At 34.8% G+C, this 18,597-nt stretch overlaps 3 protein-coding genes across 3 annotated transcripts; 1 reads left to right on the forward strand and 2 right to left on the reverse strand.

Annotated features, from left to right (window-relative positions):
- Positions 1 to 7,234: 7,234 nt before the first annotated feature.
- LOC111998716 (pentatricopeptide repeat-containing protein At3g47530) lies at positions 7,235 to 9,209 on the reverse strand. The gene is given in 9 exon segments (XM_024030807.2): positions 7,235 to 7,394; positions 7,396 to 7,837; positions 7,840 to 7,970; positions 7,972 to 8,273; positions 8,275 to 8,357; positions 8,360 to 8,377; positions 8,380 to 8,466; positions 8,469 to 8,610; positions 8,613 to 9,209. Coding segments are annotated over 9 exon segments (1,719 nt in total). The 5' UTR covers positions 8,967 to 9,209.
- A 4,248-nt stretch (positions 9,210 to 13,457) lies between these two features.
- LOC111998699 (pentatricopeptide repeat-containing protein At3g47530-like) lies at positions 13,458 to 14,895 on the reverse strand. The gene is given in 6 exon segments (XM_065771473.1): positions 13,458 to 14,219; positions 14,222 to 14,352; positions 14,354 to 14,741; positions 14,744 to 14,761; positions 14,764 to 14,830; positions 14,875 to 14,895. Coding segments are annotated over 6 exon segments (1,095 nt in total). The 3' UTR covers positions 13,458 to 13,749.
- A 2,165-nt stretch (positions 14,896 to 17,060) lies between these two features.
- On the forward strand, positions 17,061 to 17,801 carry LOC111998697 (RING-H2 finger protein ATL16). The gene has a single exon (XM_024030789.2). It carries the CDS (start codon positions 17,061 to 17,063, stop codon positions 17,799 to 17,801), a length of 741 nt encoding a protein of 246 aa, XP_023886557.2.
- Positions 17,802 to 18,597: the final 796 nt, after the last annotated feature.

Raw genomic sequence — 18,597 nt, forward strand, 5'->3', positions numbered from 1 at the left:
CCACTTTGCATGTAAAGCTTTTATTATCTATAAAACAAAGATAATTTATAATTAGCCACAAAAAAACCTAAAAGTAAGGCTGGATATAAAATATGAGTGTATTATATATATATATATATATATCATGCACAACATAACACATGGACTCAAAGATTAATCATTTGATGGGTGGGTGTCCAAAAATTCCATGTTTTATTCAAAAGATCCTACTCACATGTTTAAAAGTTCAAACATTCTACCTTGGAAACAGTAAAACATTGATCAATCAAAAGAGGTTAGGATACATACCTTCGATTAGCAATTTAGCATCACATATGAATTAAACTTATTGTCGGAGGCGAAAAAGTTTTCCTTTCAACAAATGAGATTTATGTTGGATTGGGGGCCTAAACCGAAACTCAACTATGGGCTTGAAGCATGGCCCAAAGGCTATCGGTGAAGTTTTTGAAGAGTTTGCCCTCTTTTTATACCTTGGGCCTAGGATGGGACTGATAAGGGTTATGAGGTGGCCCAAAAACACTTCCTACAACAGACACGTCAGCACAATAAAAAGCATACTGTAATAAAGAAATAACCTAGCAGTAAAATATTTCAGCAGTAAAGTATCCCAGTGGTAAAGTGACAAATCAAAGTAAACCTCCAATCGTTAGATATTCACAGATTAAGGAAAGTATCTACATCTTCAAACTCATCATTTGTAGACTCTGGAGAAGAGTCTTCTAATACAATAATATGAGGGAAAACTCTATAGTAACAGTCACGTCATAGCCCTCAATAGTAAATGAATAAACAAATGTCATAGGTTCCATTATAGCAAGTAATGAGGAAACTTAGTATGAGATGAAGGGAGAGAAAGAGATTCCAGCTAGTGCGGCAAGATAATTATGATGCCAGGGCATGCTCATGGATATAGTATATGTAGTGAGTAAAGAGGGTCATTTAAGAGAGAATGTTCAGTAAAGCTGCTGGAGCTTTTTGCTAGAGATAGATGAGTCTTTATAAATAGAGGTATGAGGGGTATTTATGAGCTATAAGTTGGAGAACTTAGTTTCTAAACTTGAAGCTAAAAACTCAATGACTCAGAACTTTGCCAGAGCTTAGAGAAGGCTAAACAGAGAAGTTAAGGAAGAACTCTTTTCTATTAGTGTATCTCTTAGTCCCCCCTTGAAGTGTTAATGGAGAGTTCCATTTATAGTTGAGTTTAAGGGGGTAATTAGCAAATAATCTCTGCTAAATCATCCTCAATCTTCAGAAAATCCTTAGAGAATCGTTCCTAGGATTTGGCCAAGAGTAGTAAGCTCAGCTTTAGAGTGTTCTTTGCTGTTTTGGGTAATGGCAGCTGGAGTTTTGACCTAGCATTAAATGTTGATTGGCCTTAGTTGATGGGATTAAAGCATGTATTAGGCTAATGATCTTGGATTTGCTGCTACTAGAGTCAAAGCTCCCTAGGGTAGGTTGCATCACCCCAAGCTAGGTGTCAACCTTGGAGCCTTTTGCAAAGAACTCTGCTGGAGATCCCTTTGGTTCCCACCAAACCACATTTCCCTAAGTTTCCTCATTTGGGGTTCATGTGCTTGGTCCATGAACTAGAAAGTACATATTTTTGGCATGAAAATGAACGGATTTCTAGTTGTTTTAGAAGCTTTCATGGCCTAATTATGGCTGCCCTTAGTCCTTAACCGAATGGTTTGGAGAAGAAAGGAAATACAACTGGCTAAAGCTTCCCAGCCTTATGTCATGTCATCCCAGCTTTGTATCACATGAGAAATGATGGGATTTAGCTTGGCAAGGAAGGGTTTAACCCCTACTGAACACGTGTCCTCTTCTGATCTGATTAGACAAGCTAGAACTTATGGCAATGGGCCCCAGCTGTCAAGTTGTACTGAAGCTTGACTGGACAACTCACGTGAGCTTTAGTTGCTGGGATTTGTATGCGAGCTGGGCTGGCTCAGCTGGGCTTTGTAGTTGATCTTCTTTGGACTTGGTTATCCCTACAAAAATGAATAGTTTTGCCATAGGTGATATACATGGGCTTTTATAAATTTTGTAAGAGAAGTATTTTTTTGGAGGATGAATAATTATATTTCTCATGAGTTAGGGACTTTAGTATATGAAGATATATTTTTGCCAAGAAATAGTTTTGGGCTTTTGGGCATAATGTAATTGTTTTTGCCAAAATAACATTTGGGCTTTTGTAAATAGGTGCCAAAGTATTATTGGTCTTTATGAGTAGTTGCCAAAAATAATATTTGGGCTTTGTAAATATGTGCCAAAATAGTATTGGGCTTTATATGTAATTGCCAAAATAATATTGGGCTTTGTAAAATAGGTGCCAAAATAGCATTTGGGCTTTGTATGTAATTGCCAAAATAATTTTTGGGCTTTGTAAAATAGGTGCCAAAATATCATTTGGGCTTTGTAAGATTTTGTAAAAATATTTTCGTGTAGCAACGAGCTTTTAAGAGGTGTCGTGTAGCAACGGGCTTTAGAAGTGCCGTGTAACAACGGGCTTTTAAGAGGGTTTTGTTGAGCTTTTTGGATTTTTCCCACAAGGCCACAAGGTAAATGATTTTGGGCTTTTTTGTGGAGATAGTATAATTTTGTGGCCCAATTTGGTAGTAATGTGATAGGTATTTTTGTGGAAAGCCCAAGTTGTATAACATGTAGGATATAATAGGTAGTATTTGTGAGAGGGCCCAAGGTAATTTATGGGGCTTATATAGGGAATATTTGTGGGAGCCCAATAATATGGAGAATATTTGAGTAAGAGCTCAAAATAGTTTATAGGCTTGTGTGTGTATTTTTTAGTGAGTGGCCTAATGAAATTAGGGCCCAAAAATTTGTACCTTAACACTTATTAAACAAAAAACAAAGAAAAAGACATGAAATTGAGTTTTTGAGTTCTTAGGAGGCAATTGCATACGTAGGGACTAGGATTGCATATGCATTGCCCTAGGATGCATATGTAGGGATGGATTACGCGTACACGAGACAATAAAATCTAATTCTACATTCGTTCTAATTATAAACAGAAAGTTTCTATCTAGAATTAAAAGAAAAAATAATGAAGAAACTAAATACAATAAATAAATCAAGTTGAAGAATAAAATGCTAAGATTAAAAAATTTTGAGGACTTATCTCGATGTATAGGAATTTTTGAGATTAAATGACCAATCCCCTTAATCTTGAAGTATGATTTTTCCCAACTAAAACACAAAGGAGTTAGAAATTTTGAACTGGAAAATCCCCTGGAGAGGTATTTTGATAAGAGAGCAATGCTATTTTGAAAAGCTCTTTTAGAGTTATGAAAACTGTTGTTGCATTGCGTTTCGACTGCTGCTCAACAGGTTGAAGTTTACTTATCTTAATTGGTCAAACTACATGTCTCAGACAATTGAGAGTTTGGAAAAATTGATAAACAACTTGTTTTCTCAATCGTTGGATCTAGGCTTTTGTATAACTCAAGTACACTATAAACATAACTAAAGCATGTTTTTACACACACAATAGGGTAGTGTTTTTGAACATAGATCTGGAATTTTCGAAGTTCTCTTGAAACATCAACTGGAGCCTAGGTGCATACTAAAGATCTAGTGAGCAACTAGTTGACTACAATTATTGGAGAAATCTTTAAGAGTTGATCTCGAAGTCTTGAACTAGGAGTTCATGTGCAATAAATAATAAATAAAAGAGTCCATTGATCTCGGAGATAAATGTGGTCACGTTAGTAATTACTATATGAAGTAGCATAAGATTTAAGATTAAATATTCTGTATAAACTTCCATTCTATTCTAGTGGCTTTGTTACCTTGAGGATTGTTAGGTTAAGTCCCTCTAAGTTTTTTACTGTGAAATAATTTGTTTCATCGGTTTTCCTAGGTCATTATTTTGGTGTCTTATGTGAGTCATGTTTATGTGATATTATTCAATTCAGATGTAAAGTATATTGTGACTAAAAATTGGTTAATATTGTAACAATTGGGACATAAAACCCTAACAAAATTCCCAAAATATCCTAAGAAAGCACCTAAATAATGCCTTGCACATTTGAATATCGAACTTTCTTTTTGAAAAAAGGTTTTTTGGAATACGCGTAAACCATGTGCATGCAATTTGCCTTCTTTTGGCTTCCTTTATTACCCTAATTGTTAGGATTTCTTGCTCTAGATGTATTTTTAATTCTTATTGGGGATTGGAGATTGATTTTGATGACGAGATTTAGATGTAAAGTATATTGTGAATAAAAATTGGTTAATATTGTAACAATCTGGACATTAAACCCTAACAAAATTCCCAAAATACCCTAAGAAAGCACCAAAATAATGCCTTGCACATTTGAATGTTGAACTTTCTTTTTGAAAAAAGGTTTTTTGGAATACGCATAAAGAGACCATGTGCATGCAATTAGCCTTCTTTTGGCTTCCTTTATTAACCTAATTGTTAGGATTTCTTGCTTTATATGTATTTTTAATTGTTATTGGGGATTAGAGATTGATTTTGATGACGAGATTTATGCATTGATTTTTTTAGTTTCTTTGTCAAACAGTTGGGAGGCCATGAGAATGGTTGTGAGCAATTTTGCATAGAAAAGCAAACTCAAATATAATGATATTTGAGATTTAATTCTAAGTAAGGAGGTTCGTGGGAGAGATGTAGGTTTAAACAATGCACAAGATCAAGCTCTTGTCATGGAGAACAAGGGCAGAAATAGAAGTGGAGAGATTGATGATCGGGTTACCATGTCACAATAAAAAAGTAGATCTTAGTTTTTGGAGATGAGAGACTGCTTCCATTGTAGGAAAAAGGAGCACATAAAAAGAAATTTTTGGCATTGGAATAAAGAACAAATTGAAGGCTAAGATGAAAAAAATGATAATGAGAAGAATACTGCAGTAGTTGTGTTTGATAAGGATGTTGTGATGCTCTCTCTTCAAAAGCAAAAGTGTGAGCATGTTGCTAAGAATAGTATTGAGTAGGTTGTTGATTTAGTAGCCTCCCACCATGTTATCCCTACAAAAAGGTTGTTTGCCACATACAAAGTAGACTACTTTGGTGTTGTGAAGATGGGTAATTCTAACTATTTAAGAATTGTGAGAATTAGTAATGTGTGAATCAAAACAAATGTTGGTTATACAATGATGTTAAAGGATGTGTGACTGTTTTAAGAATGAACGTGTTCTCTACATTGGCTATGGATCGAGCGGGTTATTGTAACCATCTTGGCAATGGAATATGAAAACTCACTAAAGGATCATTGGTTGTTATAAGAGGGCGTGTTTGTTGTGGTATGTACAGGACTTATGAGAAGGGCTGTAAGACGAAGTTCAATGTGGTCAAATATTTTCCATAGTTGAAAGTTGGAATTAATGGTATTGCAACCAAGAGAGTAAAATTCTATCTATCTAAGAGTACATCAAATGAGGAGTGATATGTGAAAGAAAATCATGATGGTCCACATGGGATAATGATGAAATGAAAGATCTTGGAGGTCTTAAGAAGGGGGAGTAATATTCTTCACTAGAGATTGTTGAATCTCGTAAGATGAGGTGTACTAGAGTATAACAAACAGTTAGCTTTAAGAATATTTAGGCTTCTAATGAGGGAGAGACAAGAAATTGGATTAAGGATATCCGATATGAAATAAATTCTTTGAAAATGAGAGGTATGAATAAAGTAGAGCCTGTTATTGGCTTGACCGACATGAATACTAACTGGAGGAGGAGATTATTGGGTGCATTGCACCATTAGATCTAGCTCACACTTGGATGTCAAATCTCTTAAATGAGCTTCTCTCACTCAAGTCTTTTAAGTTAAAATCAAGTTAACTTTTCATTTATGGGAGAAGGAAGAAAGGAAAGAAAAGATGAAGATGAAAATAAATAAATAAAAGGTCATTTGGCCATTTGGTGTAGAGAAGTCTTTGAAAATGAAAGTTTGGAATAAATTAGAGCTTGTTGGCTTGACCGACATGAATACTAACTAGAGGAGGAGATTATTGGGTGCATTGCACCATTAGATTCAGCTCACACTTGGATGTCAAATCTCTTAAATGAGCTTCTCTCACTCAAGTCTTTTAAGTCAAAGTCAAGTTAGTTTTTCATTTATGGGACATGACTTATGCATGTGAAGTAATGACTTTAGCGTGTGAAGGAAGAAAGGAAAGAAAAGATGAAGAAGAAAAAAAAAAAAAAAAAAAAAAAAAAAAAAAAAAAAAAAAAGGCCATTTGGCCATTTGGTGTAGTGAAGTCCCAGGGAGTGGGGTGTGCAACAAACTTGCCAACCCGCTAAAATCGACTTGATCCAACCCAACTTGTCGGGTTGGGTTAGTTTTTAAGGGTTGGTGGGTTGGATTGAGTTATGAAATTTTTTTAACAATGGGTCGGATCATAAGATTCATAAATCCGTCTAATCTAACCCAACTCGCCTATATTTAATATATATTTAAAAATCATAAAAATATATATCATAAAAAATTTTATTTACTTTTTTGCCCCTTTTTCTAAATAATACTCAAACCCTAAGTTCTCCTCATATAGGTTGTGTTTCTTTGGTGTTATGCTAATGATTATTTAGTTATAAATTTGATCTTATTTGTTGTGGTGTTGTTCTAATGTTCAATTTAATAATAATAATAATAATTAAAAAAAAATTGTCCAGCACATGGGTCTAACTTGACCCAACCCAATCCATGTGGGTTGGGTTAGATTCTTTTTTTTAATCCACTATAGTAGGTTGGGTCGGAAAAACTCCTCATCTATGCACACCTCGATAGTGTTTCTTTGAGAGAGAGAGAGAGAGAGAGAGAGAGAGAGAGAGAGAGAGAGAGAGAGAGAGAGAGAGAGAGAGAGAGAGAGAGAGAGAGAGAGAGAGCGTTAAATGAAAAAAAAAAAGTTTTTTTTTTTTGTTCAAGCTATATTTTTAATTTATTGTGAACCCAAGTTTGGCTTGAGTATTGTAATTTCTATTCTATATAATAAAATCATTTAGAGTTTTTCCAATAGTTTTTCCTTTAGAAGAGAAATATTTCTTCACATAAATCTATGTTCCTATGTAGTTATGTTTCCGTTGTACTTCTTGAAATTTATTCAATTTTTCCTAGCATCCCCCACCTGCTGTAAGAGGGAGGCTCCATGGATGTATGGTATACTTTCTCCTACATCTTGGACTATGCATACTAACTTTGCTTCATTCTTATTTCTTCTTTACTTTTGCCTCTTTACTCTGGAGTAATTTTTACATGCTCCGGGAGCAATGCTCCCTCCTCTCACATGAGGGGTGGGCCCCATGGAAGGAATCACGTGTAAGGCCCGCCCCTANTGAGAGTGCACTCCCTTTTTTCTCAGCACCCAAATCGTGCAATTCAGATGAAATTTCTGCAACATAACCAGCAATTCAGCTGCTGATTAATCTCATCCACCATAGCATGAACCTCATCCTTTTGTGGATGTAAAAAATCATCCATAACAAACACATGTACTACACCATTCAATACAATCATGCTACAGCCAGGTGTGGTTTGTAGTGCTTTCTTCCTTATATACTTCCTCAGTTTCATTACCTTCTCTAAGTTGCCAGCTGAATGATAAATGCTCAGCAACAAGCATAATCCCCCTTCTTGAGCCTTAAGTTCAACCAAATGTTCAATCACTTGCTCCGCGAGTGTAACATGGCCATGAATTCTATAAGCCCCAAGTGTGGTCCTCCACATTGTCAAATCTGGCTTGACCCCCATCGACATTATAAGCTGATAGGCCTGATCAAGCAAACCAGCATGACCCAAGAGATCAACCATACATCCATAATGATGAATAATAGGCACTATCCCAAATTGCTTATACAATCAAAAAACATCAATCCCGCATCAACTAACCCACAATGACTGCAAGCAGAAAGAACTCCTGTAAAGGTCTGATCATCAGGTTGAACACCCAATTTCTGCATCTCCCTAAAGGCTTCAATAGCTTCTTTCGTTGATTGCTAAACTGGAAATCATAGAACTCCATGAAACCACATTCTTATTGCGCATTCCCTTAAACACTTCACAAGCCTTATCCAAACGTCCAGTCTGCGAGTACATTGTCATAAGAGAATTAGACAAATTGACAGCATCACCATAACCATGCTCATCAATGTACTTATGGAATTTTTTTTCACCGAATTCCAATGCATTCAAGTGGGCACACGCTTGCAAAAGATGTAAACACGTAACATGATCAGGTTCACATCCATTACTTCTACTCTGCATCATAGTATAAACAAAACGAATGCATCCCGGTCCTGTTATTACGTACACAGCAAGAAGTTAACACATTCCAAGCAACAATGTCTCTCTCAGGCATTTCATCAAACACATTTTTGCTTCATCACACTTCTTGTGCATGAATACAATTCAATCAAAGAAGTAAACAATAGGCTATCTGATTGATGCCCATCTCTCAAAATCCGAGCATGAACCTGAACTCCCCTAACAATGTAGAAACTTTGATACAAGACTTAATAGCAAACGAAGATGACATCGGGTTGACAGGCAAGCCTTGCCTTTTCATTTCTCGATACATATAAAACCCCTCCAAAGGTGAATTGCTTATAGAGTAGGCTCTAATCATAGTGTGTTGTAGTGAGAAACTAATGGGTTTGGGATTTGAGTGAAGAACTGGCGGGAATAGTTCAAGTCTCGTGTGGTAAAGAGTGCCACGCGGGACAAGAAGTTGAGGGAAATGGTGGGGTCTTGAAGAAGATTTGTATAAACAAGGTGGGCATGGATTTGGAGGAAATGGGTCTTTTGGGTGCATGTTTTATGAAAGCAGTTGTTTTTGTCTTTGGGATTGAGTTTCTGAGATGGGTTTTGAATGCTTTGCTTGTTGGTGCTCTTTTGGATTGGTATTGTTGTGCTTTTCAGTTGGTGTTGCGGAGAGGTGTGAAATGCAAGCGTGGTGAGAGAGCGACGGTGTGGAATTGCTGCCATTTGCTGAGTTTGTTTTCACATTCATGCTCTTTTATACCAATATTTGTGTTATAGAAGCAAAAACAGTCATACTAGATGCACATGGTACACGTGCTAACTGCTAAATACTCTAGCTCTGCTGTGCTAAGATTGTGTGTAAATAATAATATGTAGCCTGATGTACATAAAATTGATTCATTTCATTCAATCATTCACAATCACAAACATTTTCTTTAATAAATTATTTCTCTTTCAATGTTGTTTTCCCCTGTTCTTTTATTTCTTATTACCAGCTTTCTTCTCTGTTTTCACTTGCTTCTTCTTCAACTTCAAGGGCTCAGGCAATGATTGCAGACTATTCATGATATAGAGCAGCTATATGATCATGCCTGTGCTTCCAACACAGCTAGCAAGAAAAGAAGAGATCAAAAACCCGTAGTGTTCTTTTGTATGGATTTTAGGATAAGGAGTTATGATCCCATTCTCACCCCACCTTTGTGATATTTTTATTTTTGTAAAAAGAATAATTGTTTGTATTTGTTTCTTCCATGAAGCACAAAGAAAGGCCAAAGGGTATGGGTTCTAGTTAGTTCATTAGGCAAACTCATGTCATCAAATAGAGAGAGCTATCACCGTAGAGTGGATATCATAAGTTCAAATCCTATTATTTCTATCAAAAAAAGAAAAAAGAAAAGAAAAGAAAAGAAAGCTTAGAGGGCACGTAAAAAACATCAAACGAGCACCTCAATAAAAGAGAATGGGAGACCTAAGTAATGACGAGATATTCAACATTCTAGGATGGTGGAAATTGGGTTCAAGGCAAGATAGATCGCAGTGTGAGCCTAGGGAACTAGCCATTTGGCATGGTAGACCACCATGGGGCAGTATTTGTGTTGATCATGGCCACCTCTGAAGAAGCCATTCACATTTTCATTTCCTTTCTTCAAACTCTGCAACTCAAGTTTCAGATTTAGAATGTTGGGCTCTTGAGGTTGAAGTGAATCTTTGCTCTAACATGTTCCAGACTTCGCAAGCATTGGTGATGCCAACAACTAGTGAAAACACTGGTGGCATTAGTGTAGAATTAATGAAGGAAAGGAGTGCTTTCTTCTTGATTTTCTAGGTTTTGAACTCTCGATTCACAGTTGAAGTTGGATTTCCTTGAATTTCAATGAGAAATTGACTCGGTTGTGGCATTGAACCATCAATGTGTTCGATTAGTGAATAGGCTTCAAGAATAGTATCAAGTTGGTGCTTCCATGGGATATAGTTGTTGTGATCCAGTTTGATTGACATTAGGTTTGACATGTTGGATGGAATCTTGGAAGTAGCAATGATGTTTGAGACTGTGGAAAGGCTGTATTGGTGGATTGTGAATTTTTTTTGCTGGTTGTGGTTGTGGAAGAGGAAGGCATGGTTGCCATGGTCAAAGGCTGTGATACCATAGGAAAATTCTAGGAAAAGAGACTTGTAATGAAGGATAACAAACCTTTGGCAGTAAAATTGAACTTCTAACAACCTAATGGCTAGCTAACAACTCTAACAACTTACAGTTACACACGTGCAGTAATACAATTCTAACATATATATGTTGAATGTGTTGATTAAATACAGAAGCAGGGATTTACTTCTGATGAGATTTGAGTTAAATGCCATCTTCAAAAATGATGTCGTTTCCTTTTAATACATAGGCTCATAACGTTGCCATTGTGAATTGAGAATACTGAAGCTTGATGAGTTGAAATGCTCCTGTTTATGGCAGACCCTTAAGATGCAGTCATTTTGGGTTATCTTTATCCCTGTCTCTGTCAATAAGCAGACCATTATGGAAGATGAAGCAACTTGGAAGCTCAAACTGCCTGATTTGCCGCTCATCCTTTGCATACTGAGGAAGTACACCAAAGCGAGTTTCTTTTGTTGCATCAAATTTGTATACCAGCTTGTTTTCCTTCACCATATCCTGAAAATCAAATTTTAAACAATCATTCCAGGATGTGATTGATATGATGTTCAATAAAGAAACGTTCTGTCCATGGAATTTTCTGAATTATGTTAAATTTGTAGGAGCAACAACTTTACAATTACAATAACTTCGTTCCAAAACACAACAGAAGATCCTTGAAAGTTGCATTAGTTCTCACTAATGGCGAAAGCATGCATCATGATGGGGTCTGATATTGTTGTTAGTACAAGTTCATGCATGGAACCATCGTTGGAAATTACTCTGTAAGTAATATACAGTGGTGTATTTGAATAGCAAAATGTAAACATCTCACCTGCATGGAAGGATTCTTTAAGTTAAAGGAACTCTTCCATTACAATGGCTAACTAAGGATGTCTTTAGCAGTGAATGGGTCAATTTTAGGATGAGCAGAAAAAGAATGTGTCAATCTCTAATCATAATCCAGCATGCCAAGAGTTTGGAGATCTCCATGCTCCAAAACTTTTAAGGACATCTAAGTAATGCAGTGAGAACAAACTCAATTCTACGTTGAAGCAAGAATTATTTGAAAGAGTCCATACATGACATTGCACTATAATTGCCTTTTGCCCCACCATAGAAAGCACAGCGGTTACATCATATCGTGGAACATTCAGTAAAGTAACCCAGAACTATAAAAAGAATATTTATATGATAATGGAGATATATAGACATATCTCCCCATTAGGCTATCTGAGCAATGGAAGCAGACACAAACTAATCCCACAACCCCCCCCCCCCCCCCAACCCAAATCTAGCCCTTTTATTTTCAGAAGTATAAACAAAAGAAGACAAGCTTACAAGATTTATTTGCATCTTGAAGTGCTAGAAGTTTCCCATGGTGATATATGAGAGCAGTATTACCTGGACACAGATGACAAATAGGGAAAATTTATATACTCAACACAAATGGCTAGTATTGCCGTTTAGGCTATCAAATGCACCCGGCACTTTCATGCAAGGGGGAGTTTGGGCCCATACTTGAGGAGGAATGTTAGAATAATGGTTCAGTGATCACCCTATCCTAATATCTTAGAAGACTTTTGGGACATTCGGTAATATATCACCAAAAGTTGCCAATGACCTTTGCGTTAATTGGCACCTCCACCCCACTCATAAAATGGGTTGATGGGTAAGGTGCTACGTTCAAGTCCTATATGGTGTGCATCTTACCAATGGAAAATTATAAATAAATAAAAAATGCCAAATATACTAGTGTACCTGCACATTTATGTTTGGGGATACAACTGATAAAAGACCTATACATACACTAGTACCCAACAAAGAAGAGCCCATTCAACATTAAGATTTAGTAAAATCCAAAACAGAATAATAAATAGAATAATGCTTTTGAAATGTACTAAAGGAAACTATGAGCACAATCCCAGCAGATGTCTTTTAATTCCAGAAAAAAAGTTGAAAACTATACTAATTTACCAGTGCCAGTTCCATATGAAACATCTAATACTTTCAATTTTTCTCTCAGCATTTGCATGATCCCCAAGAGTAATCCAAATAGCCCCTTGAGATCTCCGAGCTGAACATGAAATTTTTATTTAAAAAAAAAAAAGAAAGACACAACACACTGTAATGTAACCACCAAAGTAAAAATATACAACAGATGATTTATCTACTCTTGATATTTTTAATTCTACAGTCATCAATTACCTTATCACAAACTTGTCTTTTATCATCACATTAGCAGAAAATTTCATATGCACAGGCAAAAGATGTCACTAAACAGGGGAAAAATCCTAATGACATGAAGCACTAAATGAACATATTAGAAAAGAGAACAAAAGAACAAACGAAACTTATGACTTACTGGCATACCTTCAAAATTTTAGCACCTCCAAAATACTCTTCATGTTTAAGCTTAGATGTCCTTACATAGTGGGAGACATAGGTTGCTTTCCCATTTTTGATGCACAAACCGTGAACCATACTGCGAAGTTCAAGATATCACCTAAATCCTTCTTGCTTTAAAAGATTAATAAAAAGTGGTAAGGCTGTAAAACGCAGAACAGAATATCAGAACATATCCAAGTATAATATACTAATATAAAACTAGCAGGATGGTTAGAAACAATCAAGTGCTCTCCACCAAACACACGGACACAATTCACCAAAACTAACCAGAATATAACACTAGATAATGTAATAAGCATCATTAAAATAGGAAATGATAAAAGCAAAACTAAAATCAAATTTTCTTTCCCCTTCACTAATACAGAAACAGCTGAGCTTGCCGAGGGATCGTAAAAGAAGGAAATCAAGCATATTAACAATTAATGTGTTATGCCAATGTTCTGATTTTTTTTTTTAACTCTCATTAGCTAGATTTTTCAAATACAGAAAGTGGAAAGGTTGAAGCCATGCCTACCAACAGCAAAAAGTGGCAAGTATCATCTTCAACTGACATTCCCAAGTTAGATGAATTGTCTTATGATTCAGTTGGGAAATCAACAAGTCCATCAAGGGCACTAAAATTATTTTTTTTTTTTTTTTTTTATTATTATTTTTTTCTGTTATGTAATTGACACATGCGCACCTCTCTATTTGTGCATGTCTGTTTCTTTCTCATTCACATTTATAACAGCATATTCGAGAAGGTATTCGGTGCTGACTCTGCTGAGCTTCAGAGCTTGGGACTGATGTTGAGTAGTATTTGAAAATGGCACAAATCCTAGGTGGTGTTTTTGCATTTTACACTTAAAAATTCAACATAAACGCACATCGGGAAAATTGGTGCAAGTTGTGTGGGCCTTTTAAAAATCCATGCCTGATTATAGTGCTGCAGCTCGCCAAATTTGAGAGTGAGAGCTATAGCATTGTCATCCAGCAATTCAGCTGCTGATTAATCTCATCCACCATAGCATGAACCTCATCCTTTTGTGGATGTAAAAAATCATCCATAACAAACACATGTACTACACCATTCAATACAATCATGCTACAGCCAGGTGTGGTTTGTAGTGCTTTCTTCTTTATATACTTCCTCAGTTTCATTACCTTCTCTAAGTTGCCAGCTGAATGATAAATGCTCAGCAACAGAGCATAATCCCCTTTTTCTTGAGCCTTAAGTTCAACCAAATGTTCAATCACTTGCTCCGCGAGTGTAACATGGCCATGAATTCTATAAGCCCCAAGTGTGGTCCTCCACATTGTCAAATCTGGCTTGACCCCCATCGACATTATAAGCTGATAGGCCTGATCAAGCAAACCAGCATGACCCAAGAGATCAACCATACATCCATAATGATGAATAATAGGCACTATCCCAAATTGCTTATACAATCAAAAAACATCAATCCCGCATCAACTAACCCACAATGACTGCAAGCAGAAAGAACTCCTGTAAAGGTCTGATCATCAGGTTGAACACCCAATTTCTGCATCTCCCTAAAGGCTTCAATAGCTTCTTTCGTTGATTGCTAAACTGGAAATCATAGAACTCCATGAAACCACATTCTTATTGCGCATTCCCTTAAACACTTCACAAGCCTTATCCAAACGTCCAGTCTGCGAGTACATTGTCATAAGAGAATTAGACAAATTGACAGCATCACCATAACCATGCTCATCAATGTACTTATGGAATTTTTTTTCACCGAATTCCAATGCATTCAAGTGGGCACACGCTTGCAAAAGATGTAAACACGTAACATGATCAGGTTCACATCCATTACTTCTACTCTGCATCATAGTATTAAACAAAACGAATGCATCCCGGGTCCTGTTATTACGTACACAGCAAGAAGTTAACACATTCCAAGCAACAATGTCTCTCTCAGGCATTTCATCAAACACATTTTTGCTTCATCACACTTCTTGTGCATGAATACAATTCAATCAAAGAAGTAAACAATAGGCTATCTGATTGATGCCTATCTATTGGTATATTCTAATAGCCTCAAAGAGAAGGCCCTAGGTTTTCAAAGAATATACAATTAGTTCGTCATTTTGCATGGCTCACGGCTGGAATTATAACTCTCTAGGAGCGTTTTACTTTCAAAGTAAATGGTGGAGCAGCCACTTAATTTATTAATAAAATTTGGTCATTATGTTCGAATTTTACTTAATGGCCCTCATTTTAAAACATTATTATTATTATTATTATACAAACACTTAAAGCACTAGTGTCTCATTTTTATTTTTTTAATATCTTCTCTTTTGTTTTTTTTGCTTATATATAACTCGTCAGTTTTAATAGCATTTAGAGTATATATTCAGGAAAATATATTAGTAATTCTATTTAGTATAAAACTCTTTTACTTTCCAAAAACAAACGCTTTTTTTTTTCTTTCTGAATTTGGAATTGGGATAAAGGAATGCATGAATTTTTTTTCTCATTGGAAAAAAATAGATTTCTTTTTTTTTTTTGAGAAAGAAAAAAAAAATCATTCGTCTGTGTGTTTTTTGGGGCATGTTCTATTTTGTTATCTTTTAAAAAAAAAAATCATCTAGTTTTTTGTCAAGACATGTAAAAATAACATGTGAGTGTGTGTCAAGACATATATTTCTCTTATTTTATAATGTATATGTCAAGACATATAAAAATAACATTAGTGTGTGTTTGTTTCTAAAAAATAATAATAATAACATTGGTCGTTTAATTTTATCTAAAATTAATTATAAATATAATGTATCTAAAACTATTGTTATACTTTAATATGTAATCTTAACATATTTAACTTGGTTCTCTGGAAAATATTTCTAACTCTATTACTATTTGTTGTCTTGAGTCATTCTTTTATGATGGATAACCACATTTGGACTGCTGGATTATCTATTTGTGTTATCAATGCGTAACTTAGTTTATCAATTTATTAATATGTTGCTTACTAATTTTGTGGTTTATATCAATATATATATATATATATACACATATATATACAGAGAGAGAGAGAGAGAGAGAGAGAGAGAGAGAGAGACACACACACACACACACTTGGGCAATGTGGGACAAAGCCACTTGATTGCATTTTTTTTTTTTTTTTTTGAGAAAGACACGGACTAAAAAATTATTTGAGATATATATATAATATATATTATGTATTCTAAAACTATGGTTATACTTTAATATGTAATCTAAATATTTAACTTGGTCCTTGGAAAATATTTCTATTCTATTACTTGTGTCTTGAGTCATTCTTAATGAGGATAACCCAATTGGACTGCTGGATTATCTATTTGTGTTATCAATAAGTAATTTTTTTTTATCAAGTAATTAATTTGTTCTTAAGAATTTTGTGATTTAAATCATATTTTATTTTATTTTTTATATAAACTATGTGTAAAAATAATGTTTTTGGGTTGTTAAAAACTTGAATCAAATTATAGAAAAAAAGGTTAAATCAAAATTTTATTGTTTGTATCCAAGACTTTTGAGTTAGAATATATTTTCAAAGAGGAGTATGAACTATGAACATCAAAGGTTTAATGCTATACTCATTCATCATAACTAGTGGAGGTAGGGTGTTTTATCTTTATTGATACCACGACTTGGATTCGATCCCATTTGATTTTTACATACCCTATTATTTTTTTTATTTCTAAATATTTGATGCCTCTACACAAATAAATAAAAAATAATCATATCTCATATTTAAAATAAGCAAATTAGATTTTGTTTCACCATTATCAAAATGTTAAATAAATACTAAAATAAAATGATGATAATTAATTAAGATTTTTTATATATTGATGTAATTAGTAAAATTTAAATCATTCATTAGCTTAATTGCGATTTTTTATTTCTAATAAAAGTTTAGAAGTAATTGGTTTCCTCAATCTTGGAGTAATAGGAATCATATTCGAATAATAATAATAATATATATATATATATATATATTTTTTGTGTGTGGATAAAACTATAAAAGGTTAGAGCAAGAGGCACTATCGTTTCTTTTTCCTTTTTCTTTAAAAAAAATATAAAGTTAGAAAAAGGGGTGGGTTTTTTCTTGCTTTTAATTGGTGCAGTAGGAATAGAACTCTATCTCGATACTAAGTTGGCATCCCAACACAACTATATATATGCAAACAAAAACATAGAATTGCGTTCCAAAAATCTCAGTTTCTTTCACAGAGTTCTTGTTGTTAGCAAATCCTCTTGTTCCTAGTGACTTTCAAACATGTCTCGACGCAGATATAGCATCTCCGACCATACTAATTTCTTGATATGGCAGGAAAGTCATCCCAGCAGCAATAACCAGCCACCATCTCACTGTTTAGATGAATTCCCCATCGAATTTCACATGCGTAGAGTAGTGAAAGTGGAGAACTACGTCGGCTATCTTCCCTTACCACTGGTTTCCTACGAACATACATTTCATGACACAAAATCCGTCAGGCTCCCCAAAAATCAAGTGATGTTGCATGACAATGATGGAAATCTTTTAATGTCGTCTTTGCTTAGAGACTTGGGCATCCCAGTGAGAAATCATGGTCCTGTGTTTCAAAAAATAGCAAGCGTTGCTGCATCGGCTGGGAGATCAAGGATGCCAATTGTTGTGAATTTATTGCGCACGGTGAAACATGTAATAAAGGTAGACAGGATTGATGATTTGGAGTTTTCATTTCATGAGGATGATGTGGCCGATGATATGATAGTTTTGGACTCCATGGAGACTTATGAGCCTAAGCTCATTCCAGCGACTGAGTCTTCCATTCAGGCTTTGGAGAAGGTTAAGTTTCAACAAGGGTTGATGAAATCGGTTCAAGAATGTACCATCTGCATGGAAGGGTTTCAGACTGGTTTGGAAGTCACTCGCATGCCGTGCTCACATGTCTATCACGAAGGTTGTATTGTCAAGTGGTTGAAGACGAGTCACTTCTGCCCCTTATGCCGATATCCAATGCCACACGACTGTTAAGATTGGGAGCTAAGCATCAATTTGTTGGTTGATCAAATTTTAGTGCTAAGTTCATATGTGGTTCTAGCTCAATTTCTTTGAAAATATTAGTTGTTATTAAAGTTTGTTTCTTTATTTATTAGTAGCCATTATGAAAAAATTTGTACCAAGACCTTGAAATCGTTATACATGCAGGGTATTTTATCATTGTTGACCCCATAACTTGGGTTTGATCTTATTTGATTTTTGTATATGCTATTACTTTTTCATAGCATATGTTAAGCATATAAAAGTAACGTTCATGATTATTTTATTTTATCTTGAATTAATTGGTTTGTGTATATTTTATGTTTTCTAAAACTACTTATACTGCTCTAATTAGGTTTGTTTAAGATTCACTTATTTTGTTGAAACTGAAAACTTTTTACTGAAAGTATTATAGATAAAGACAAAACTTAGATACAGTTTCTTATATACTATTCCTTAGGTTCCCCTTTTAAAAATTTGCCACTTATCTAATTGAATAACTAAACTAACACAATNACACACACACAACATTTTTTAAATATGATAATTAAAAATTTTTAAATATTGATGTTGTAGTAAACATTAAGAGAAATTTTATGTTCATGATATTTTCACAACATTTTCACAACAAATCTTAAGTGATAAGTTGTACTAAGTTGTTATTAGTAGGCAAAAAATCATTTTAGAATAAGTTCAAATTAAAACCAATAATAACTTACCACCTAAGTTTTATGAGTATTTCAGACATTTTTTAGGCTTAGGGGTATTTTGGTAATTTTTTAGGTTTTGG

The sequence above is a fragment of the Quercus suber genome, unplaced genomic scaffold, assembly GCF_002906115.3.
Source record: "Quercus suber isolate HL8 unplaced genomic scaffold, Cork oak 2.0 scaffold_44, whole genome shotgun sequence".
NCBI classification, from domain to species: domain Eukaryota; kingdom Viridiplantae; phylum Streptophyta; class Magnoliopsida; order Fagales; family Fagaceae; genus Quercus; species Quercus suber.